We start from the raw sequence: 27,581 nt of genomic DNA, 5'->3' as shown, positions 1-27,581 counted from the left end.
ACTAATAAATCAAGCTTACTCAAATGACTTAATATAATTGGATATTAAATGTTACTTTTTCAATGAATATTTACTTATATTGTAATACAGTTCATTTTAAAATTGAAAATATTAATAACTATTAATTCAAAATTATGAATTTTGAATGATTTAAATTGATGATAAATAAACATAAAACTTACTAAAATCTTAATTTTGATTTATGCATTTCTTGTACTGAAGTACATTTTAATTTTAAAAATACTATGTAACACATAGAATGTTATAATACTGTATTTGTATTTATTTTTAAAGTGTAAATAAATGTTGCCCATATATAATTAAGATGTTTTATATATTTTAGATTACCAAATCTATTTCCTCAATGTTCAAATAGAGATATGTATTAGATGGTCTCACAGTTTAGACGACGTTAAGACATGCGACATCTAATTTTTACTACCATTCATATGGTAGTAAAAATTAACTCTCCACTTTAAAGCGGTACACTTACTGTCAAAATATAATTTGTGAATAATATTGAATGTTAGTTATATTCTGCGGCTTCGTCCGTATAAATCAGGATATAAAGTATCCTATGTACCAAATTAACCTACTATACATAATAGAATAGATTTTTCTCAAATATCTCCTATATACATACAGAGAGCATCGAGGTATTAATTTAATTGGAACTTCGAAGATTTCTGTGTAAACAGACCATGCGGTGGGGGAAGGTAATATTAATAATGCGGGCTACCAGTCCCATTGCTAGCAATATACCCTATCGGATCAACCTCTACGTGGTTCCCCCTGGAAACCATCGTGCTGAATTCCAAATGTATTCAACACGATGGGCTAACTGACCTGCTTTTTCATTATCACCTATCCTCCTTCACTGGTGCCCCGTCAGCGTATACTGTTAACACAGGCGGGCTTACCATTCCATTATCATCCATTAAAAAAAAAGATCACGCAGTCACCCTGAAGACCTCGCTAGATAATACCAATCAAAATATAATCTGCCGGAGTAAACAAGTTCTTACGAAGCTACTGCCGCTGTTATCTATAAACTTCAAATTTATCTCGAAATTAACGAAATACAATATCAGTTGTTTCGTGAAAGCCGGGCGGCGCGGCCGTGTTTTGTTGTCGTACTATAATTCAACAATAAATACTGTTTATTACGTATAATGTGTTCTGTGAAGAAACCAGTCAGCTGTGAAGACCTCTCCGCCGCCAGCTCTGTGCGGTCGTTGGATGATAGTTACGAGTGAGTTCCAAAGTTCTTTGAATACTAAAAAGTAGAGCAAATGGTAATTAAAAATGGACCAACAGCGTCTCTCTTAACACATCTCTAAAGCCTAACTGTGATTGCCAATCCGCCTGCCAAGCAAAGCAAGTACTGGCAAAACCTCTTTAGAGAGAGGCTTATGTTCAGTGGGCAGCTAAAGGCTGATAAATGGGGTATTAATAATGGCGACCCCGAATACAGTGTTTTTATATAACGCATTTCATATAACGCACCCCGATTTTTTTTTTATATAACGCAGGGGGCATACGAACATGCGGCTCACCTGATGGTAAGTGACTACCGCCGCCCATGATCACCCACAACACCAGCGGCATTGCAGGTGTGCTGCCGGCCTTTTAAAAAGGAATATACTCTTTTTCTTGAAGGTTATGTTGTCGTATCGGTTCGGAAATACTGCTGCTGGAAGTTGATACCAAAGAATGGTTGTGATGACCACTTACAACGACCTTAAATATATTACAGGGAGTCAATAAATGCAAGTGACTCAGGAGCGTTCCTTATGGCAGTCTTATACAAGAGGGAGACTGTACAAAAATCGATTGCTTGGGTACCTCTGTCCCATTCGTGTTTCAACCGTGAAGCAGTTGTGTTTGCATGGCTGTGTTTCGGTTTGAAGGGTGGGATATGGCGTGAATTTACTGGGTACAGAAGAATAACACCTGAGTCCTTAGGAATGGCAACGCATGGGGGGTATCATGAGCGAAACAGTATACTCTGTTATGTCCATGGTACTGCTCATGTCTATAGGCGACGGTTACCACTTTCTATCAGGTGGGCCGTCAGCTTGTTTGCCATTCTAAGTTGTATAAAAAAAAAGTCTATGGGGAAGTTTGATGTTCAGCAGTGGACAGATAACGACTGTAATGATAATGATAAATGGGCTCTAACAGCCCTATTGCTAGCTACCCTATCAGATTGGTTTCCACGCGGTTCGCCCTAAAGACCACCGTGATTTATTCTTGTTGGTTTCATCACGATGGGCCAACAGCTGCTTTATCCTCACCGATGCCCGACCAGTGTATACTGATAGCGCAGGCGAGGTCACTATTTCATTTACAGTCATTAAAAAAACGCACAGGCCTCTCCTCTGATGGTGGTGTAGTCTTATAGTGATAAATAAATAATAAATTTATTGCCATTTTTTACAAACATACAGAAATTATACATGTACATATGTTTATTAATAAATACATTGTGCAGTATTCGTATGCCATGCAATAGGTACAAACTCAGCTTTTGCTGGACTGATGTGCGTTCAGTGCTGATTTTCAGTTTGCACCTACACGGGACACCGTTTCATGATAAAATATTTATATATATATTGATATAGATGTTACTCAAAAATTGAAGACAAACAAAAACTCAAATAAATAGTTTATATAACATTATTTCACAATTTTCATTATTGCCAATTGTTATAATTAGATGAATTAACTTTATATAAAATCAACATTCTATATGTAGCACTAAAAAATTTTGCTGAACTAACATTATACTATGTAATGAGAGTTGAGCGCTGTTGTCTGAGATACAGGTTTTATAACCTAGTTCAGACACAGATGTTTAAACTGATCCAAATGTACAAATGAATTCGTACCTACTTTTACTGTAATTTCCAGTGCTGAGTTTGTTACAATCATGGTTATGCAATTAAATTAAAATTTTTAAAAAAAAATCATGAATAAAAGAAAAAAAACAGAACAGTAATCCAGTGTACCAACAAATTAATAAACAAAATGATGTGTGTCTCTTTCACATAAAATGTTGCCAATCAACGTACAGCCCACTTGGTACATAACCACCACAAACCATTGATAAGTGTCATACGATCAAGTCAATCGCTTGGGCTTTAAACAGATATATTCTGTGATATAAGGATATGAGGAATTAAGCAACAAATGTCTAGGGCAAAACGCCAAGATCCGAACTAATTAAAAAAAAGATGACTTCTAAATTGGCCTAATTATGATTCAAAGGTTAGAAGGGATTATTAATAATGCGGACTACCACCAGTCCCATTGCTAGCAATAGGGTATATGTATCAATTTTCTGGTACCCATAGTATAAGCTCTGCTTAGTTTAACACTAGATGGCTCTGTGTTACACGTCCAATAGCATTTATCTAACTATTACTAGTATTATAAAGCTGTTCCGTTAGCCCATCGTGATGAATTCCACTAGAATTAACCACGATAGTTTTCAGGGGCAACCGCGTGTAGGTCGATCTAACATCTGTATTGCTAGCAATAGGTCAGTTAGACCCCACTACCAACAATCCCTTTCCCCCCTACCAGAGATTGGAGAGCATAAGGACAATCTTAATTTTTGAAGATGCCACTCTGAAGAGCGAGGGGATACTACAGTCAAACTATTCCCTCGAGTTTTTCAGCCAGGAGTGCTTCCTCCTCCCGGTATTTCTTATGCCAGCAGTCTTGCCTTGGATGACTAGCTTGAATATTCTGCTATAGGACTCTACTATAGATGTATTCCTATAGCCGTCTTTTAATTTTTTTTAATGGATGACAATGCAATGGTAACCCCGCCTGTGCAAACAGTATACGCTGGCGGGGCACCAGTCATGGATAAAAGGTAAGATGCATTTCATCTTCATCAGATCAATTAGCCCATCGTGATGAATACACCAGGAATTCAGCACGAATGTTTCCAGGGGAGGCCACGTGGAGAATGATGTAACACGGTGTATTGCTAGCATTAGGACTGATAATCTGCATTACTAACAATCTCTTCCCTCCTAAAATACGTCTTACGTATTACAGTACAATTGAACTCAAGTTGTAGGGGACCGATCCATTATATTACTTCCGTTCATTAACTATGTTACCCATCGCCGGAGATCCAGTTTGTGCAAAATTATAGACAACATTGGAATCTTAAATAATTATTTTGTTAAAAAAAAATACACTACCAATACCTCTGACTGCCTCTTTTGGGATTTTAGGCGTCGACATTTTAGTTTTTCTGTACTGAATAATTTATTTAGTGAAGTCAATGAATCAATGCGTAAATAATTGACAATAATATGTTCAAATACAAACAAGTTGACTTAAAAGGGTTATTATATTCGGATGATGAAATATTGATAAGGGTTTCATCAGTGGCTGACTTCTCAACTGATCTATATTCCAACAGGAAATGAGAATACACCTAAGTTCGGACTACTGCAGACTTGGAACACGGACAATTTGTGTGTATAACTAAGTTTATTCTAACTGTAATTCTCTATTTAAATGTTTAAATAAATTTTGACAAACATAAATTGTAACATATTCGTACTTACAAGAAGCAAAGTTCTGTGTCACAGCAAGCGATATCTCTACTATTCGTGAGTATATTTTGCTTAAATAAAATTTGTTTTTTACAAAAAAAAAACGATCTAATCGTAGCAAAATCAGTCAACTTTTAACATCAGATTTTCATAAAATTTCCATGGAAACATTTTGTAAGTATATCCATTCAAATAAAAAGATTTTTTCCAAATCGCTTTATAACTGAAGGAGTTATGGGGTAATAAATATATAAAAAAAACAACCGAACTTAGTGCGTTCGTCTTTTAAAAGTCGTTTGAAAATCAAGAAGGTTAATATTTAATAAAATTTAATATAATTATATTATATAATTATAAAATAATTGAATATTTAAAAAAACTTGCCGTAAATAACCAGTCCTGCTACATTCAGCCCCCTATATTGTATACTAGCGATCCGCCCCGGTTTTGTACGAGTAGATAGAGATAAATCAGTATTCTATATTAGATTTATTAGGCAAACTTTTTATAACCTGGGTTATTTATTTATTTTACACTTTATTGCACCAAATAAAAAAACAATATAAATACAGTAAATCTTAATGAGAAGTGATACAAAAGGCGTCCTTATCGCTAAGCAATCTCTTCCAGACAACCTTTGGGTAGAGGACATTGAGAAAAAGACAAAGGTTAGGTGGTACATTGTTATATAGATACTAATATATACAAACATACATTATATTGTTATAATTTTCGTAAAGATAAATAATATCTTTCGAAAAGAAAGAATTTTTAAAATGGATTTAGTAATTTTTGAGTTTATTAAATACAAAAAAATAAACATATATATGTATACGTTTTTTTCTTATAAACCATCTATTGATGGAAACCGCATTAAAATCCGTTGCGTAGTTTAAAAGGTCCAAGCGGGAAGCGACTTTGTTTTATACTATTTTTTTAGACAGTAACATTTTTTATGTTATCTATCAACGCGTTTTAAAAAACATTTTTTAGTTTCATTCGTATAGCACAATAGAAATCGCATATATATATATATTGTGATAGATAGATATAGACCACCATATTTTAAATACTCTTTATTTTTAAAAGCAGGTACATATGTAGCTACTATTTACCTACAAAATTTTTTCATTACCTTAAGTCCCGATAGTGTAAGCAAAATATGTGTCAACAACGCGAAAGTTTAAAATTAGCTTTTACCAGTTATTTCATATGTTGGCAGGATAAACAGTAGCATTATATCCTTCTTTATACCAACATAAATGTTTATAATTACTCCTCTCCATCCAAAGGTTGCCTGGAAGAGATCGCTTTTAGCGATAAGGTCGCCCATTGTTTTCTTACTGTGAATATTTCTTGTAATTGTTTATATCTATAATAAGTTTACTATTGTAATCTTTTGGAGGAAACAATAAAGAGTATCTATCTATCTATTAATGACGATTCTTTGAGTCGTTAAGACGGTAAGTGGTGAGAAACTTGCTTTTATATTTATTACTAAGATTTATTATGCACTATTCACCCATGGTCCCAGCATAAAATTAAGCCAGACTTTCCTTACCCGTGTGTGTCGTAAGAGGCAACTAAAGGAATTTAACAGTTCAGAAATGGGCAGCATCCCTCTTAAAACGTCACCAAGGGGGGAAAGGGTTTGTTAGTAATGGAGACTGAGAATCCCATTGCTAGCAATATACCCAACCAGATCGACCTCCTCGCGGTTCTCCCTGGAAAGTATCATGATTAATTCCTGATGAATTCATCATGATGGGGTAACTGGCCTGTTTTCATCCTCATCTATCACCCTTCACTGGTGCTCCGCCAGCGTATCCTATTAGCGCAGGCGGGGTTACCATACCATTTTCACCCATAAAAAAAGTCACCAAAGCCTAACCGCAGTGAATGGGGGGAAAGGGATTGTTAGTAATGAGATCAAATAGCCCCATTGCTAGCAATATACCCTCTTAGGTCGACCACCACGCGGTTCCCCTTGGAAACCATTATGGTTAATTCTTGTCGAATTCATCATGGTGGGCCAACTGACTTGCATACATTCTCACCTATCATCTTACACTGGTGCCCCGTCGGTGTATACCGATAGCGCGGGCGGCGTTACCATTTCATTGTCACCTATTAAAAAAAACCACAGTGAATGATGGTGTTAACTCATATGGGTCCTTGCGATTTCATTGTGATATCAAATTGTTTTAATTTTAGAAATAAGTCAATTACGCCTTTATATTTTTTTTAATGGGTGATAATGGAATTGTAAACCCGCTGGCGCTGGGGGGAAGGAATTGTTAGTAATGGGGTCTAATGAACCCATTGCTAGCAATACACTATCAGGTCGACCTCCACGCGGTTCCCCCTGGAAACCATCGTGAACAATTCTTGTTGAATTCGTCACAATGGGCTAACTGACCTGCTTCATCCTCATCTATTATCCTTCACTGGTGCCCCGCCAGTATATACCGATAGTGCGGGCGGGGTTACCATTCCATTATCACCCATTAAAAAAAATCCCCCGCTTGCGCTATCGGTATACCCTGGCGGGGTGCCAGTGAGTGATGATAGGCAACGATAAAACCAAGTCAGTTAGCCCATCGTGACGAACTCCACTAGAATTAACCACGATGGTTTCCAGGGGGAACCGCGTGGAGGTCGACCTGATGCTAGCAATGAGTCTATTAGTAACAATCCCTTTCCCCCACGCCTCAATATAGACTACATGACCACAGATAATATAATACTACATTAGTAACATAACTAATTTAAACTATAGAATCCTTTCTATTTATTATTTCTTATTATTTCAGACAGCACAGGGTTAACTCATTCATAAGGGTTAAAAACTGATCAAGGTTTTAAGTTTATTGGCTTTGATATTTATTACATTTCCAAGATCATTACTTATCTTAAAGTTAAACTGACAAGGTTCTCACAGTTGTTTATAGATAGATTAAATTGATGATTAATGTTAAAGTGTCCTTTGTTAAAATATATTTCATAATTTTTTTTATGGGTGATAATGGAATGGTAACCCCGCCTGCGCTAATGGGGTACGCTGGCGGGGCACCAGTGAAGGGTGATTGATGAGAATGACAACAGGCCAGTTAGCCCATCATGATGAATCCATCAAGAATTAACCATGATAGTTTCCAGGGAGAACCGCGAGGAGGTCGACCTGGTTAGGTATATTGCTAGCAATGGGATTTTTAATCTCCATTACTAGAATAGAATAGAATAGAAATAATTTATTCAAATAAACTTACATTGAAGCACTTTTGAAAAGTCATTACATTTTTTTTAATTTACCGCTCGTTCGGAAAGCTGTCTCATCACAAGAAGAACGAGCAAGAAACTTGCGTGATGCTCTTTTAAATAATTTTATTATTATTTTACATTTTTAAGTTTAATTGTGTGAATACAAACCACCAATTAGCACTAATTCAATTAAATACTCAAAAAGAAAAAAAAAAATTGAATACATAACCAACTGGTTAAACAATTAATAAGAGGAAATCAGTCATAGTGATTAGAGCAGACCAGTCCCTACAAGCAGCACCCGTTCACGAGTATGACAAATGAGCCAGCCATCACTGCGCTCGACCATATTTTAGGGAGCCCAATGACCCGGCCCACCACGCCGCCACAAGTCTGGACATTTTAGTGAGCATGACTACTCAAAACACTAGACCACGTCAAAGCTACTCACAATTGCCATCTGATAGTTATAGTATTCACATTTTACATAAGAATGCATGCGGCAATTAATACAAAAAACCGCTACGCTTTCATATTTCTAAAATTAATCAATTAAATCAAGAAAGCAATGAGAAAATAAAATTATAACGTTGTATGCTAATAAACTAATTATTTACTTGATATGTTGTCATCTATGAATTCGTCTATCCTGTAATAGGCTTTCTTACATAAAAATTGTTTAATATAAGATTTGAATTGCCTCTCTGTCAGATTTAATGCAGATTCCGGCAGTTTATTATAAAATCTTATGCAATTACCATAGAATGAATTACTGATTTTGTGCAGACGGCATTTAGGTAAAATAAGCTTATTTATATTGCGTAAGTTTCTACTTGTACAGTCTTTGAGTTTTTTAAAACTCGCTAAGTTCTTCCGTGTATACATAATATTTTCATAAATGTATTGTGAAGTAACTGTGAGGATATTTGAGTCTTTAAAGCACTGACGTAATGACTCTCTTGAACCCATACCATAAATAGAACGTATGGCTCTCTTTTGTAAAACAAATATAGTATTTATATCGGCTGCTTTACCCCACAGCAGTATGCCATAAGACATTATGCTATGGAAATAACTAAAATATACAAGTTTAGCCGTCGCCACGTCTGTTAATTGCCTAATTCTTCTAATTGCATATGCAGCAGAACTGAGTCTACTGGCCAATTTTGAAATATGGGGCCCCCATTGTAATTTCGAGTCCACTGTTATACCTAAAAAAACTGTATCATTAACAAAATTTACTATTTCGTCATTAAGCAATAACTGTGTATTTATTAGTCTTACATTAGGAAGTGTAAATTTTATACACTTTGTTTTGCTGGAATTTAATAATAGGTTATTACATGTAAACCAATTTAATATTGCAGACATAGCACAATTTACATCGTCTAATTGATTACTTTGACGTCCAATTTTAAACACTAACGAAGTATCATCCGCAAACAGCACTATATCTGCAATTTTCTCTACCATAAAGGAAAGGTCATTTATGTAGATTAAAAAGAGAAAGGGGCCTAAGATTGACCCTTGTGGAACGCCCATCTTAATATTAGCTCCCTTAGATTTTACACCGTCAATATCTACAGTTTGAACCCTATCCTCTAAATAAGTTCTCATTAATTTTAGATCATTATCTCTTATACCATAATGTTCGAGCTTGTACAAAAGCGTTTTATGATCCACACAATCAAATGCCTTTGATAGGTCACAAAAAACTCCGAGTGCATCCTGTGACCTCTCCCAAGATTCGAAAATATGTGTCATTAGCGCAACACCTGCGTCAGTGGTAGACTTGCCGGCGGTGAAACCATATTGCTGACTGTGAAGCAGTCCGTTAACCCTGAAGTGATGTAACATTTGATTTAACATTATCTTTTCAAACACCTTACTTAGAACTGGCAAAATAGATATAGGTCTATAGTTCCCTGGCTCAAATTTATCTCCTGATTTAAATAGTGGGATTAATTTGCTAAATTTCATTAAATGTGGAAAAACGCCATTATCAATACATTTATTAAAAATAGTGGCTAGATATGGAGCAACAATATCTATGAAAGAACTAACTACTTTTACAGACATGCCCCAAAGGTCTTCCGTATTTTTTAAATTTAGCTGTTTGAATATTTTTATGATATGAAACTAACAATCCCTTTCCCCCCTATATTTCATAATTGAACTATATCATTGAATAATGATATTTTTTAACAACTTGAACTTGTAGGGCAGCTTACCTGATCAAAAGTGGTAACCGTCTCTTATAGGCATGAATAGTGCCACAGTCGTCATTGCAACGCACATTGCATCTCTCATGCGTTGCCACTCCTAAAGCCTAAACTGTAACATGGGACAGAAATGATTGATGACAATGTAGACTACCAGTCACATTTCTAGCAACACACCCAGCGGGAGAGTTTACCAGAGGGAGACTTTGTACAAAAGTCGTATGCTTGAGTACCTCTGTCCCATTCGTGTTTCAACCGTGAAGCAGTTGTGCTTGCATGACTGCGTTTCGGTTTGAAGGGTGGGATATAGCGTAAATTTACTGGGTACAGAGGAATAACACCTGAGTCCTCAGGAATGGCAACGCATGGGGGGTATCATGAGCGAAACAGTATACTTTGTTATGTTTATAGTCATGTCTATAGGCGACGGTTACCACTTTCCATCAAGTGGGCCGTCAGCTAGTTTGCCATTCTAAGTTGTATAAAAAAAAAAAAGAAAACCTGATACGCCTTTTTTGAAGAATTCCATGCTGTAATCTGTAAGCAAAGCCTCGGCAGGAGGATTATTCTACAACCTAAGTGTTCGCGGGAGGAAACTCTTCTGAAAGCTCCTATCTTTAGGTGGACCGTCAGCTTGTTTGGCATTCTAAGTGTCATAAAAAACACTTAGCTGCTTGGTATAGGATTTTACTCATATTTCGAATTAGAAAGTAAAGCAAATAGAATTACCTAAAGAAACTGAACTATCTTAAGGAAAGCAACGAACCGAAGAAATTGAAAGTGATGCCCTCCCGGATATGAAGCGAGTTTGCGAGGCAGTTCAGTGAATCAATTGGTTGATAGTAGACGCATAAAAGAAACTGAGCAGTGTCCATCAGTATTAATGTAAGTCAAAAGAAATCAAATACAAGCATAAACATAAATACACAGCTATCCAGAGCGGATTCCCAATTTTCTGCCGACTTCAAAAAAAATAAAGTTCTCAATTCGCTTGTATTTTTTTTTTTTCTATGTATTGTTATCTCTTAACTCCGTTAGTTTTTTTATCTGAAAGGATGTATTTAAAGAATGATTCCGCTGCAAGCAACTAGGGGTATACCATGTTAATGAAATTCCGAATTTTCGAACTCAATTTCGTGATTTTGTTCATACGGAAATCGGCCTAGTAAATGAATAAATCCTACCACAACAGTAAAAAGGAACAATATTTTAACATTCTTAATATTTTTAAACAGTATTATGTAATTTTAACATCAAATTTGTATTTCATTCGGCCTAGAAATCCGGAAAATAAATAAAGTTAGGCCCTCTGACTTACGATCTTACTTCAGTGACGATATGTCATCTTAGACACGTCTTTGTGAAGCTTCGCTCGCATCCTGGAATGGGCACTAAAGGTCGAAGCGGTCAGTTATGAAACGGAAACAATTGTCACAGTTCTGAATTATTTAATTTTTTAACCCTGTTGTATTTAACTGTTCCGATATATTATATATGTCTTACTTCTATCTCTTAATTTTTTTTTTATTTAAAGAAATAAGCAAGTTGCTTATCTGTTTAATGATTACCGCTACCAATGAGCACCTAACCTTATAAACAGGGGGGAAAGGGATTGTTAGTAATGGAGACTAAAAATCCCATTACTAGCAATATACCCAACCAGGTCGACCTCCTCGTGGTTCCCCCTGCAAACTATCATGGTTAATTCCTGATGAATTCATCATGATGGGCTAACTGGCCTGTTTTTATTCTCTTCTATCACCACCCTCTGCTATAAAATTTCTTTAGTCGCCTCTTACGACACCCACAGAAAAGGAAGGGATGGCCTATTCTATGCCGGGACCACACACACGTCAGCATAATTTATAAAGTCAAATAAATAAATAGGTATATTGTATATATTTTTTTTTTAATTTTCCAGAATATTTGAAAGTGACTGCTCTGACTTCTACGACGTCGACTGCGACGACAAGCGACGTAAAAGTAATAAACATATAAAGTGAGTGCCCCATTTAATATTACATATATATTACATATATGTAATATTATATTACACATATATATTATTATATAAACATTTTTATTAATTGCAAATTATTGTTATAAAATTAAAATAATTAAACCTTAAATATAATAATTGTTATAACAAGCATCTATTCCACAACTAATCAATTACTTTCTCCATAAAAAAATAAATCCATCAATCATCTCCATAAATAAATAATTATTATTCTAGTAAACTGAATAATAAGCATTTTTGAATAGTCATTATTTTTTTTTAATCTACCGCCCAATTTGTTTTGTGTGTTTAATTTAGTGTTGTTAAATTTTGAAATCAAAATAAATTGTTTTGTCATAATTGAATTCGATTTTTTTTAATAATCCTAACTGATTATTTATGATTCTATGATGGTATGTTACCTTATGCGATTGCAACCGGCTCAACTAGATTAGAAATTTCTAGTTGAAATAAACTTTAAGTTTTAAGAAACTCATGTTCAAAAATGTCAAATTTTTATCGAAAAAGAACTTTAATGTCTAATTATACAAAATTTTCGTACAAAATTTATATTTGTACACCTTAGTGGCGAATTTTTTTAGCGCTACATATCTGTCATCGCCAAACGCAGACCACGGTGTCCGGAGCGACATGGATAGATTGGAGACGACGCCGCTTCTCTCCACACTACACAGCACGGCATACGGCAATCTGCCAACAAACGTAAGACAAACATTATACTGCCGGTATACCAATGAGAGGTAAAGTAGGTAAGTTGGCCCATCGTGACGAATTCATCAGTAATTAACCACGATGGTTTCCAGGAGGAATCGCGTGGAGGTCAACCTGATAGGGTATCATGGGCGAAACAGTATACTCTGTTATGCCCATGGTACTGCTCATGTCTATAGGCGACAGTTACCACTTTTCATCAGGTGGGCCGTCAGCTTGTTTGCCATTCTAAGTTGTATAAAAAAAAGGCTAAGTATATTGCTAGCAATGGGTTAGACTACATTACTAACAATCCCTTTCCCCGCCAGTATAACATACTACGTACTACTAATACAATGGGGGGGGGGGGTAATAGATTGTTAAAAATGGGAATTAGTACCCCTATTGTTAGCAATACACCCTATCAGGTCGACCTCCTCGCGGTTCCCCCTGGAAACTGTCGTGTTCTATTCCAAATGAATCCATCACGATAGGCTAACTGACCTGCCTTTTCATTGTCACCTATCATCCCTCGCTGGTGCCCCGCCAGTGTATACCAATAGAGCAGACGGGGTTACCATACCATTATCACCCATTAAAAAAAATGCAATGCCATTTGTGTTGAGCGATTCTGTTTCACCCTTTCATTTATATATCCCACTTATCAATCCAAAATATTAAGTTTAGCTGATACTAGAAGACAATGACCTGACAAAATCTGGGCATTTATTTATAGAAGTACACTTTTATCTAAGTATTTAGCGCCGCCTCACGTCAACTGATAAGAAAACTAATCGTGCTTTACTTTAAACTTTGAGTTTAATAGATGATTTCACATAAAATTGTACTAACTATGTAACCCCCTAATAAATACTGGTACTAAAAACGAGGTAGGTTAAATGTTTTATATGAAATTTTCCTTACTTTTGGACTAATGTATTGTGATTTATGTCCTACAACAGTCTATCTAACTTCATGTCAAATCTCTTACAAGGTAGACAGAGAAATCTGAATGCCAAATGCTTCTATCCTCACATACGAGTTGGTATACCATTATATATATCGCATGCTTCATTCACTTTAAAAACTAGTCTTATGGGGAACAGGGGTTGTTTGTAGTGAGATCCAACAGACCCATTACTAGCAATATACCCTAACAGATCCACCTCCACGCAATTCCCCCTGGAAACCATCGTCGTCATTTTCTCAATTCATCACGATGGACCAATTGACCTGCTTCATTCTTACATACCATCCCACACTGGTGCCCCGTATCCTAATAGCGCAGGCGGAGTGATCATTTCATTTTCATTAATTAAAAAAAAAACATAAAGAATTATCAAAATCAGTTTCGAACTGTTGATGTAATCACGTAATTTAAAAATACAAACAATTTGAGAATCTCCTTCTTATGATTATGCATGATTATAAAAAAAATAATAGCTAAAATACGACAATTAGATTTAAAATGACGTAGCAAAGTCACAGATAACGTAGCTAAGTTCTATTTAACGATAAAAGCTGTAATGATACAACTTTATCGTTATTTATATAGTGGCACTACTCCCACGAAAATATTATAGTAATAAACTGATATGATTAAATTTGGAACTGTCACTAACCAATTTAATAAGTTGATACAATTAAATTTGAATCTGTCACTGACCAGTTAAAATTATCCGCACGACATTCGTATTTACGAGCGCGGCCTTTTAAGTTGTGTCGTTTGAATTAAGTACAGACAATCTAATAGATTATTACCATTTATTGTTTTTCAAAGAATTCTCCGTGATATTTAATACACTTTTGCATGCGTTCAAACCAGTTTTTAAAACATTTATTCCACTCCAAAGTAGGGGTACCTAGTCAAAATGGCCGATTTGTAAGCGTCAACAGCTTCTCCGGGTGAACTGAAACGTTGACCACCAAGACTTTGCTAATTATAGTTTTGGGAAACGTAAAAAAATCGTTAGGGCATAAGTAAGGGCTGTAAGGCAGATGATCTAAAATTTCGACATTTTGGGTGCTCAAAAACATCTTGCATGGTGCAGTATCATACGATGTCTTGGATTATTTTTTCGACATTCGGTGATGACTTGTGGCTAACAAGCAGGTATACCAGTTAGCGGTAACCTTCTTGCGATCTTCTAGAACAATAGTGGCGACGTGACCGCCCTTTGCCACAAACGAGGCAATCATTTTTTTTTAAGCGCTCCGTGAACTTTTTGTCGTGTTGTTGCAACTTTGGTCGGTTTTGGCTCGTCCTGGAAGACCCAAACAGTTGGCTGCTGCTTAAAATCTGGATCGTAAGCATACATCCAAGACTCGTCACCACTAAGCATATCATAAACATGCTTTGACTCTCCTCGATTAAATCGCTGCAGAGTTTTGCGACACCAACTAACACAGGCTGTTTTTTGGTCGTCGCTAAGCAAATGTTGTATCCAACGAGAGATCAACTTTCTTACGCCAAGTTCTTCGTAAAAGTAAACATTTATAAATATTGATAACTGATAAAAAAATATGTATAAAATCACTATGGAGATACTTATTTTTAATTTATATACATAAATATATCTGAGGAATAGTAGTAAAAACAATAATATTTAGAATTCCCTATGGTTGAGTGGGAGAGAATGCTTTTAGCATTAAGTCCGCCATGTACACATATTTGTACTAATGAATAAATAAATAAATAATTTTTAATCTGTCTATGTGTCAGTTCTAGCACCACGCAAAAACTACCGAATCAAATTGGATGCGATTTTCACAGTCATTTTTATTATTCCAAAAGGTGCAACTTAAAATCTGATGTACGTTTAACATTTATTAATCATATACGACTAAAGAAAAAACAAGTGACGACTACGCTATGGTGATAGTCGGAGATATTTGTCGAATAACAGAATGTTAACGATAAAAAAAATTAATTTCAGGAACGCACAGGACCAACATCGAGTGTAATCATGTCGTCATACAAAAGATTTGAGAAGGCAGCAAAACCAGAAAGGAAACAGCAAAGTTCCTTAGTAACAATGTAAGTATAAATTAAATAGTCTCTATTTTTTCATTTATTAGCACGACTTTAAGTAGAAAACACATATTTTTTTGATGGATGGTAATGGAATGGTAACTCCGCCTGCGCTAACGGTATACGCTGGCGGAGCACCAGTGACGGATGATAGGTGAGATGAAAGGACAGATCAGTTAGTCCATCGTGATGAATACACATGTAATTCAGCACGATGGTTTCCAGGGGGGACCACGTGGAGGTCGACCTTATAGGGTATATTGCTAGCAAATGGGCTGATAGCCCGAATTACTAACAATCCATTTCTCACTGAAATCACAAGCTATAACTAGAAGTACCAATGTTTTTTTTTAATTAACGATAATGGAATGGTAATTCCACTAGGCTATCGGTATACACTGGTGGAGTACCAGTGAGGGTGAAGTAGGTCAGCTAGCCCATCGTGACGAATTCAGCAATAAAACAATCACAATCGTTTCCAGGGGTAACCACGAGGAGGTCGACCTAATAGGATGTATCGCTAGCAATGGGGTTGCTAATCCCTAATACTAAAAATCCCTTCTCCCTCCAGCACCGATAATTATAACAGGGACTTTTTTGTATTAGATAATAATACCTTTGTCCCACTACGAGAACGATACGAGTTTTTTTATGCAACTTAGAATGGTAAACAAGCTGACAGCCATCCTGATACAAAGTTGTAACCGTCGCCTATAGACATGAGCAGCAGTAGGACTAAGGTATTTTTGCTCTGTACTCTGTAAATTCACTGCTATATCCCACCGAAACCGCCATGAAAACAGAAGTGCTTCACTCAAGCAAACGACTTTTATACAAAGTTTTACTCTGGAAATAACATTGGTTTACAACGACACCCTTATAATCGACACCAATGATACGTTTACCAGAGGGAGACTTTGTACAAAAGTCGATTACTTGGGTACGTCTGTCCCATTCATGTTTCAACCGTGAAGCAGTTGTGTTTGCATGGCTGAGTTTCGGTTTGAAGGGTGGGATATGGCGTGAATTTACTGGGTACAGAGGAATAACACCTGAGTCCTCAGAAATGGCAACGCATGGGGGGTATCATGGGCGAAACAGTATACTCTGTTGTGTCCATGGTACTACTCATGTCTATAGGCGACGGTTACCATTTTCCATCAGGTGGGCCTTCAGCTTATTTGCCATTCTAAGTTGTATAAAAAAAAAGTTACCATCCTTTAAACGTCATAATCTCAAATAAATCAAAAATCATAGATATATGTATCTTTTACACAAAAACTACTAAACAGATTTGCATGTCATTTAATACACGGGTAGATTATATACTAACTTATTAAGATTTGTCATATATGAATGCACGCAAGCAATGATTAAACCATGCATTGCAGATTCTCCGTATGGAACACAATAATGGGTTCCTCGTTGTTGACGATGGCGTGGGGAGTGGAGCGGGCTGGTCTGCCCGTGGCACTGGTGCTGGTGGCTTTCATGGCAGCCCTGTGTTTATACACGGCTTACGTGTTGCTACGTGTCAACTGTCACCATGGTAAATAATGACACGAAAGGTATTTCTATCATTATCATGATTCATTCGTTGACTATCCACTGCTGGACATAGGCCTCCTCCTTGGGGAGTTTTGTCAGTAGTTGCCACGCTTGGGAAGCGGGTTGGCAACCGTGGTCAAGCTTTGGTTTTAATAAGGATCAGTAGTTGCCACGCTTGGCAAGCGGGTTGGCAACCGCAGTTAGGCTTTGGTTTTAAGAAGGACCATTAAATTTCCTTAGTCGCTACTTACGACACCCCCAGAAAAGGTAGGAAAAGTCGATTCTATCTATGTATACCAATAAATATATATAAATAACAAATATACTTATCCCATCGTTCCCCTTCCTTTCCCATGGCTGTCGTGTATCGAGAAATGGACAGCGGCGTTTCTCTTAAAACATTATACAAAACTTAATTGCAATTGCCAACCAGACTACCAAGCGTGGGGGGAAGGGATTGTTAGTAATGTGGAGTACCAGTCCCATTGCTAGCAATATACCCTGTTAGCTCGACCTCCACGTGGTCCCCCCTGGAAACCATCCTGTTGTATTCCAGGTGTATTCATCACAATGGGCTAACTGACCTACCTTTTCATTCTCACTTATTATCCTTTACTGGTGCCCCGCCAGCGTATACCGTTAGCGCAGGCTGGGTTACCATTCCATTATCATCTATTGAAAAAAAAAAACAACCAAGCGTGGCAACTACTGGCAAAACTCCCTTTCTATAGATGAGACCCAAGTTCAGCAGTGGACAGTGAACGGTTGATAGAAGACAATAATGATGACTCCTTATATAACACAGGTACGGCGACATGCGAGGTGCCAGCACTCTGCCGGGTGCTGCTCGGCCGCTCAGCAGAGGTCGTGGCGCATGCATTCAGCCTTATAGTACTGCTGGGGGCCAATATAGTGTATTGGATACTCATCACCAACTTCTTGTACTTCACAGTCAACTATTTTGCTGGTAATTTACATGTTTCTTTCTTTTTTTACCTAATACCACAACTATCTTACCGCGAATTCTTTATGTCTTCTTCATACACTCCTTTGCTTTAATATACAAGTAAACACGCTTTAGATTCGTGTCCCTTATAATTAAGGCCCGAATGTTCTCAAATAATGTAGCATGTTTTTTCCATGGATGATAATGAAACCCCGCCTGCGCTAACGATATACGCTGGCGACGCGCCAGTGAGGGATGGTAGGTGAGAATGAAAAGACAGGTCAGGTAGCCAAACGTGATAAATTCACCTGGAATTCAGCACGATGGTCTCCAGGAAGGACCACGTGGAGATCAAAAGGACAGGGTATATTGCTAGCAATGGGACTGGTAGTTCTCTTTACTAACAATCCCTTCCCCCCAATCTATCATGCTCGTAAATCACCCTCAAGGCCGATAGAGCATTGACAACTCTCCCGACGCCGTTAGTGTCCATGAGCTGCGGTAATCACTTACCATCAGGTTACCTGCATGCTCATTTGTCCCCTTTTCACATAAAAAAATCCAATTCATTTTTATAATATGGGTAACTTTTATAATACCTGTGGCTTAATTTATTACATGGTTTCAATCTTAGAATAAAGATATTTAAATCACCCATACATTTGGAATCTACGATGTTACAAATAAATATAATGACAAACAGACTTCAAACTTATAACTTACCTATCATTATCATTATCCTCCCCCATAGACCTCTCCTATAGACTTCCCCCATACACTGCTATCGGTCCTGAGCCGCCTGCATTCACTGACTCCCTACAATGCATTTGAGGTCGTCACTCTATCAAGTGAGGATCGTCCTACACTGCGTGACGTTCCAATGTCACAGGTTAAACAACATAATTTTAGTTAACTTTAAACTTTCGCGTTGTTTACACATATTTAAAATACACAAAGATTTAACACGATATAAAAGCTTTTACAGGTAAATAGTACCTACATACCTGCTTTACATTGCATTAAGTCCGGATTGTGTATTTATAATAAATCCAAAGAGGTAATTCTGGCAGTATCTTGGGCACGCTGCCTCGGTGTAGTGCGTTGGGAATTTATAATTTATTGATAATTAGTAATAGTATATAAGAAATTGTATATGAACTTTAATTATACAAATGTTAATTGACTAAACTAATAAATAAATGTAATTTTATTCACAGATCTGCCCAATTCGAACACAACTGTTCATAACACGACACTCCTGTGTCCATCAGAAGACGGGTTGAACGGCTCTCTCATAATACCCGAACCGGTGGCTACCTCACCGTACTGGAATTTGCACAGTACGGTCCCCGTATACGTGGCTGTTATAGTGTTCCCACTGCTCAACTTTAAAAATGTCACATTCTTCACAAAATTCAATTCATTAGGTGAGTATTTAATTTATTTATTAATTAAATATACCTGCGACTGCATCCACGAGAACGGTATATCCCGCCAGCAGTATACCGGGATTACCATTCAATTTTCAACCCATCATCACATCAGTCCACTGATGAACATGGGCCTCATCCAATTCGGGGGATTTGCTAATAATTGTCACGCTTTACACGCGGGTTAGCTATTGCAGTTACGCTTTGGTAGTGTTTTAAGAGGGACGCTGCTGCCCATCCCTAGGCCACTAAGTTCTATTAATCGCCTGTTACGATACTCACGGGAAAGGAAGGGGCGGCCCATTCTATGCCAGGACTACATGGCAAACTGCAGCAGCAAAGCTTAAGTTATTGCCCCCTGTCGCGATTTTTCCAAGAGACTATACCAAAAATTTGATAGAGGTTTCTTCAAGGACGGCAATGCGCGCGTAATTCTCCTGGTAATGCAAGCATTCATAGGCTACGATACTGCTTACTATCAGGTGAGCCGTCTGCTTGTTTGCGTCTGCAATATGCAAAACGACAAACCATCGTAATTAATTCTTGTTTAATTCATCACGACGAACTCTTGTTGAATTCCTCGAACTAAACTGCTTCTTCCTCTTTTATTATACTTCACTGGTGCTCAGCCAGTTTACATCGATAGGGCAAGCGAGGTCACTATTTCATATTTAACCACTAAAAAAAAACACACGTGGACTGAAAGTCGATGTAGTGACCAAAATCGAAAAAGGAATGTTGCGTTGGTTTGGTCATTTGGAGAGGATGGATGAAAGAAGAATTACGAAAGAGATTTATCGAGCAAGAATGAATGGAGATGTCGGTAGGGGCCGCCCTAGACGGACGTATGTCGACCAAATAGGCGACGTGCTGAAGAAGGGCCAAATTAAAAGTACCCGTAACCGACGAGCGTGTATGACAAGATTGATGAATGTGGAAGAAGCGAAAGAGGTTTGTTTGAATCGAAGCATTTGGCGTTCCATTGTTTCTGCCTACCCTAATGGGAGACAGGCGTGACAGATATGTATGTATGTATGTAAAAAAACACATTTCTCCAGGTACATTGTCTGTGGCGTACTTGGTCGTGTTTGTACTAACGAAAGGCTACACGTGGGGCATCCATTTGAACAACATGGTGATTTCAACCCAAGTGGACAAGAACGCGGCTGTGCTCAGCGGAATGCTGGCATTGTCCTTCTACATACACAATATTATAATCACTATTATGAGCAATAACGCGAGACAGGACAAAAATGTAAGTTTGTTTTTTACAGGATTTGACGTAATACTATATGTATGAAACTGTACTGTCATAATAATATTTATAAAACTGAACATTCAGTAGAATAATGGAAATTTTATAATAATTATGGAAATTTTACATATAGTTTTTATTAAACCAGTTACCAGAGTGAGACTTTGTACAAAAGTCGATTGCTTAGGTACCTTTGTCTCATTCGTGTTGCAACCGTGAAGCAGTTGTGTTTGCATGGCTGTGTTTCGGTTTGAAGAGTGGGATATGGCGTGAATTTACTGGATACAGAGGAATAACACCTGAGTCCTCAGGAATGGCAACGCATGGGGGTATCATGGGCGAAACAGTATACTCTGTTATGTCCATGGTACTGCTCATGTCTATAGGCGACGGTTACCACTTTCCATCAGGTGGGCCGTCAACTTGTTTGCCATTCTAAGTTGTATAAAAAAAAATGTTGACCAATATTTAGCTTGGAGTGCAAATTTAATGCTGTTTTATGTAATATTTATTTTATTAATGTATTAATTTGTAATCAGTTGCCTTGCTATAAATAAATAAATATAAAATGAGAAAATTCATCAGTTTCAACCGAATTAAAAAAAAAAGTTTTCAATTCTATTTTCTTTTAATATTTTTTACCTCATAACTCTGTGAGTTACAGATACAGAAAAATATTTTCTTATCTGCTTACAGATTGATCCCATAAAAACTTTATCAGAATCGATTCAGGAGATAAGTTTTTCAATCAAAATAACTAATTTTCTCGCAGCTGAAAACATTTTTTTTTTAGGACAATCTTTAATTATTCCTCGAGTTATCCCTATAGATTACAGAGTGGGGTTTTCCAAGAATAGGGTATTAATGTTTCTTCAGAGTTGACAACGCGTAGATGACACCTCTAGTGTTGCAGGCGTTCATAGGCTATAGTAACCGTTTATCCTCAAATAGGCTGTATGCAAGCTACCTTTGTGGTATATTCAAATCATTGTTATTCGAATAGACTTGTTTACAAGCATTTTTAAATTGTATTTTTTTTTTAAATCTACTGCAAGAGTCGGAAAGTTGTTACATGTTGAGAAGAATTAACTACTAAATACTCATATAGTAAATTTCTAGAAACATTTGAACTACAGATCTATGGAAGAAATTAAAATATTAGCTAATATGTATCCTAATATTCTTGTTTTTTATAGGGAAGGGACCTGACTATAGCATTTGTGCTGGTAACATTGACTTATACGCTGGTTGGAGCTGTGTTCTATATCTGCTTTCCACTAGCCAAGTCTTGTATTGAAGATGTAAGTATATTTTTGTCAAATATATATATATATATATATATATATATATATATATATATATATATATACATTTTTTTTTGTTTAATCTCTTTCTTCACCTACCAGTCTTTTATATCTACTTAACGTATCTTTGTATATACTTCTATAACGTATCTTTCTAACCATATTTAAAAATATAGTTGTATATTATATTTATGTATTTGTATAGATAAATATATATTACTCTTTTTAGTAGTAATACATATAATATATTTGTACTTATTTTAGTAATAAATGCACCGCCTAATTAATTAACTGGTACAGCACACCGTTAGGTGTTATTAAATTCGCCATATGTACACTTATATAATTGTGCATTAAAGTTTAAATAGAGTAGTACCAGAGGGAGACTTTGTATAAAAGTCGTTTGCTTAGGCACCTCTGTCCCATTCGTGTATCTACCGTAAAGTTGTTGTTTTCATGGCTGTGTTTCGGTTTGAAGGGTGGGATCTGGCAGTGAATTTACAGGTATAGAGGAATAACACCTAAGTCCTCAGGAATAGCAACACAAGAGGCGAAACAGAATACTCTGTTATGTCCATGGTACCGCTCATGTCTATAGGTGACGGTTACTACTTTCCATCAGGTGGGCCGTCAGCTTGTTGGCCATTCTAAGTTGCATAAAAAAAGAAATACAATTACATAATTTACAAATGTATCTACAGTATAACTTTAAGGAAAGCTTTTCCATAATTGTTACAAGGAATAGAGTTTTTTTTTTTTATAATTCTTAATAATTTACGGTTTCACAGAACATCTTGAACAATTTCGAGATGCACGACGTGATGACTGCTGTTGCGAGGATATTGTTACTATTCCAAGTAAGTCTACACCTCCTCTCTACTAACCTATAGATTTTTTTTATGGGTGTAAATGGTATGGTAACCCCGCCTGCGCTAACGGGATACGCTGGCGGAGCACCAGTGAAGGGTGATAGATGAGAATGAAAACAGGCCAGTTAGCCCGTCATGATGTATTCATCATTATTCATTAACCATAATAGTTTCCAGGGGGAACCGCGAGGAGGTAGACCTGGTTGGGTATATTGCTAGCAATGGGATTCTCGGTCTCCATTACTAACAACCCCTTTCCCCCCACTAACCTATAGTTTATTTAATGAACGACCCCCCCCCCCCTTCGTCTTCGTATGGTATTTTTTGATAAAATACAACCTATGTTAACCGCTGATAATGCGGGTAAAATATTAATAGGTAAAATCAATTCTCTCTCTTCTCTGAATTCTGCTTCAAAGTTAGAATTAATTGGTTCTTTTGATTTGATTTAAAACCTACAGTGTTAAGCCGATTTTAATGAAATTTCTATCTATCTGAAATTATATCCTTTCAGATAGAAAAAATAATCTAAATCGGTTTATACATGATCGTTCTGAGGTATCAATTATGAAAAAAAATTACAAACCAATTAACAACCGCCTTTTTTGAAGTCAGCTGACGTTATGTATGCGTCATACATACGTTTTTTTATGGGTGAAAATGGTATGGTAACCCCGCCTGCGCTAACGGGATACGCTGGCGGAGCACCAGTGAAGGGTGATAGATGAGAATGAAAACAGGCCAGTTAGCCCATCATGATGAATTCATCAGGAATTAACCATGATAGTTTCCAGGGAGAACCGCGGGGAAGTCGACCTGGTTGGGTATATTGCTAGCAATGGGATTCTCAGTCTCCGTTACTAACAATCCCTTTCCCCCCTCATAGATACGTTGTGCATAGCGGCTATGCCGCTGCATCTATCTTTGGAATAAACCAGTGTGCTTACAACTGTCGTTGACTTAATTCGTGTCTCGCATATATAACAGTTGCGACGAAGATAATATTAAAAAAAAAACAACTACACAAAAAAAATGTCGACAACGCAATTTGGAATTTTTCCCTTTGGCCACAACAGAATATCAGTGCTTTGCACTTTTGAGGGCGAAAACTAAATTAAACTAACTAACTAAACTGTTATGGCACACGCAGAAAAAGAAAAATTTTAGTTGGCTTTATGTATTTTTTTTTAATCATTTCTCTTATCTCGCTTTTTATGTATATCTGTATCTGTTATAATTTGTGTGCTGTGAGTAATGCAAATAAATTATCTATCTATCTATCTAAATACATTTGACCACCAAATAGAAAATTGGTTGACATATAAAGGCCGACTATCCCAGTGGTTTATAATAAATAACATCACATCTACGTCTGATGCTCAAAGAATTGTAAACAATACTGACTGTCGATTAAATAATGACCCACGCAGGTGGTGACCGTCTACCCGCTAGTGGCGTTCATGCTGCGATCTGAGGCGATCCTACTGTTGCTGTTCGAGCCAACGCGATGTCTCACCGTCACCATTAATACTATTATAGTCACGATGTGCATACTGGTCGCTTGTTTTTGTCCAAGTATCGGAACTATTATAAGGTAAGGCGACAGGAAATCTACGATAAAAGAAATTTGTATAAATAAATGATTAAATTCCAAAGTATTAAAATAATAAGTTATTAAATTTACCAGAAGGAGACTTTGTATAAAAGTCGATTGCTTGGGTACCTCTGTCCCATTCGTGTTTCAACCATGAAACAGTTGTGTTTGCATAGCTGTGTTTCGGTTTGAAGGGTGGGATATGGTATGAATTTACTGGGGACAAAGGAATAACGCCTGAGTCCTCAGGAATGGCAACGCATGGGAGTATCATGGGCGAAACAGTATACTCTGTTATGTCCATGGTACTACTGCTTTATGAATAACAATGGAATGGCATCCCCGCACTGGCGGGGCACCAGTGAGGGATGACAGATAAGAATGAAAAGGCAGATCAGTTAGCCCATCGTGATAATTACACCTGGGATTCAGCACGGTGGTTTCCAGGGGGGACCATGTGGAGGTCGATCTGACAGTTACATACTAACAATATATATTGTACAAATTATTATTTAGCCTTGTATCGGTCTTATTAAGAGACCCCATATTCATTGTCCTTAAAAATTTCCCATGTACAGACATCTAGTTATAATTTTATTATACGAGGTTTGTCCGGAAAGTACGTATAAAAGTTTTTTAAAAATTTTATTTTACAATTATTCAGGTAAATCAATTTTATCCCCTTCAAAGTACTCCCCCTGTGACATAATGCACTTGTGCCAACGCCGTTTCCACTGTGAGAAGGCTCCTTGAAAGTCCTCTGGTTGTAGGTTTCTCAGCTGCCCCGTCGTAGCTTTTTTTATCTCATTTATGTCCCCCAAATGCCGCCCCCGAAGTACCAATTTGGTTTTTGGGAACAAGAAGAAGTCACACGGGGCCAAATCCGGCGAATAGGGGGTGTTCGGTCACCGTAATGGAATTTTTACTCAAAAACTCACGGAACGATCTTGGCGCAAATTTTTTTCATTTGAAGTTCGTTTCTTAGAATTTCGTGGACCACGGTTTTGCCCAAATTAAGCTCTTCAGCCACCTGTCTGACCGTTAAACGACGGTCCCCATTAACACAAGTTCGAATTCTTTCCACGTTTTCGTCGGAATGTGAAGTGGAAGGACGTCCTGAACGTGGGTCATCTTGAACGCTTTCTCGGCCCTCTCTGAATCTTTTTAGCCACTTGTGGACGGTTGGTTCCTTCACAGCATCATCCCCATAAACTGTTCTGAGATCGGCAAAAATTTCACGGCCATTCTTGCCGAGTTTCGAGAGAAACTTGATTACGACGCGCTGCTCTTCAACGGAAGCGGGCTCCATGCCGACGGGGTTTCGTTAAGAGGTAACTTCACAGATGGCGTGACAAGCCAGTTCGCACCGCACGGCGGTCAGACCAGAACTGAAGCATTGTTAGGGACATAAGGAAGGGGTCCTGCGCTTACCTGGCCTCCCCACTCCTCTTTCTCGCATTCCAGAACACTTTTATACGAACTTTCCGGACAGACCTCGTATTAGCAAGATTATAAAAAAAAAATATGGGGTAGTTTTATTATTGTCATAATTTTTTTTTAATTAAATATGTCTTACGCAGGTACACAGGAGCCGTAAGCGGTCTAATCCACATCTTTACTCTGCCATCATTACTGCAAATGCGCTCCCTCTACATCCGCGGGAAACTTACCTGGTGGAAAACTCTCTTCTACTGCCTCATCGTCGTATTTGGCGCTGTAAACTTATTGATGCAATTCTTTATTGACGAATAGACAGTTACATGTAAAATATTGGATTCTGTCTCAAAACTGAACTACTGTGTGGGTTTTTTTTATGCATAATAGCAACACCAGTTGTGGATTTTAAGGCAGACTTTGAAAAGCCAGAACCCAAAGCCGTGAAATTGTTATAAGCACAAAAGTATACAGATAAAAGAAGGTACGAGTATTTTTTTTTGAGGGTGAAAATGGTATGGTAACCCCGCCTGCGCTAACGGGATACGCTGGCGGAGCACCAGTGAAGGGTGATAGATGAGAATGAAAACAGGTCAGTTAGCCCATCATGATGAATTCGTCAGGAATTAACCATGATAGTTTCCAGGGAGAACCGTGAGGAGGTCGACCTGGTTGGGTATATTGCTAGCAATGGGATTCTCAGTCTCCATTACTAACAATCCCTTTCCCCTCAAAAGGTACGAGTATTATAGAATTTTTGAGAGTCATAAAACGTCAATATTTTATTATAATAATTTTGAATAATATTGATTCAAACATAGCCCGAAGGATAAGCAAGCTGAAGTGGCAATGGGCTGGTCACATAGCTCGAAGAACTGACAACCGATTGGGAGGAAAGGTTCTTGAGTGGCGACCTCGTACGGGCAAACGCAGTGTAGGACAAACCCCCCCCCCCTTCCTCCTCACCTGTTAGAGGTGGAGACGACCTCAAATGCATTGCAGAGAGTCAGTGGATGCAGGTAGCTCAGGAACACTCCTTATGATAGACCGTAGTCTTGTCCGTCTGTGAGAAATTTTCAAATTGTTGTTCTCTGTGAGAACTGGTAAAAAAAAACTCGACAGTCTTTTTTCCAATCATTTAAGAATTGTGTATATACCTACCAAGGAATCTCGAATAATATTGATTTTTAGCCTGGCTGTTAAATTATATATTTAAGAAACAAATATTTAATAACAATAATTATAGTGGGAATTTTAAATTCCATTCCTTTCATTAGAAAAAAAACCGATTTCAATTATACCTTTTCGACTATATATCTAAATCAAAATCGCTTTTCAATTAACAAATTCCTAATCTCTAGTCAATTATTGTAATTATTTGGAAAATTAAAACCAAA

The 27,581-nt window shown here is 37.2% G+C and overlaps 1 protein-coding gene across 5 annotated transcripts; it reads left to right on the top strand.

Moving 5' to 3' along the window:
* The first annotated feature begins 1,083 nt into the window (after positions 1 to 1,083).
* LOC113520875 (sodium-coupled neutral amino acid transporter 9 homolog) lies at positions 1,084 to 27,506 on the top strand. 5 transcript variants are annotated; one of them, XM_052895114.1, is made up of 13 exons: positions 1,123 to 1,252; positions 10,817 to 10,948; positions 11,985 to 12,062; positions 12,665 to 12,785; positions 15,710 to 15,810; positions 17,196 to 17,353; positions 18,158 to 18,319; positions 19,516 to 19,725; positions 20,787 to 20,983; positions 22,180 to 22,284; positions 23,076 to 23,144; positions 24,587 to 24,750; positions 26,331 to 27,504. In XM_052895114.1, exons 4-13 carry the CDS (start codon positions 12,714 to 12,716, stop codon positions 26,500 to 26,502), a joined length of 1,410 nt encoding a protein of 469 aa, XP_052751074.1. In that variant the 5' UTR covers positions 1,123 to 1,252; positions 10,817 to 10,948; positions 11,985 to 12,062; positions 12,665 to 12,713; the 3' UTR covers positions 26,503 to 27,504. The 5 variants fall into 5 exon arrangements, with proteins under 5 accessions (XP_052751072.1, XP_052751074.1, XP_052751077.1 ...); XM_052895112.1 differs by lacking the exon at positions 10,817 to 10,948 and having other exon boundaries at positions 1,084 to 1,252; positions 26,331 to 27,505; XM_052895117.1 differs by lacking the exon at positions 10,817 to 10,948 and having other exon boundaries at positions 1,190 to 1,252; positions 12,694 to 12,785; positions 26,331 to 27,506.
* The last annotated feature ends 75 nt before the right edge of the window (positions 27,507 to 27,581 follow it).

This window comes from Galleria mellonella, unplaced genomic scaffold, assembly GCF_026898425.1.
Source record: "Galleria mellonella isolate WM207_F2 unplaced genomic scaffold, CSIRO_AGI_GalMel_v1 utg266, whole genome shotgun sequence".
Taxonomy (NCBI): Eukaryota; Metazoa; Arthropoda; class Insecta; order Lepidoptera; family Pyralidae; genus Galleria; species Galleria mellonella.
This window is presented reverse-complemented; position numbering and strand designations above follow the sequence as displayed.

What these genes read in the sequence shown, in the direction of transcription:
- LOC113520875 (XM_052895112.1), top strand. Translation starts at nt 1,173, where the DNA reads ATGTGTTCTGTGAAGAAACCAGTCAGCTGTGAAGACCTCTCCGCCGCC. An exon ending in ACGGCAATCTGCCAACAAAC is followed by an intron (nt 12,786 to 15,709) that starts GTAAGACAAACA and finishes AATTAATTTCAG; the next exon opens with GAACGCACAGGACCAACATC. An exon ending in GGATATTGTTACTATTCCAA is followed by an intron (nt 23,145 to 24,586) that starts GTAAGTCTACAC and finishes TGACCCACGCAG; the next exon opens with GTGGTGACCGTCTACCCGCT.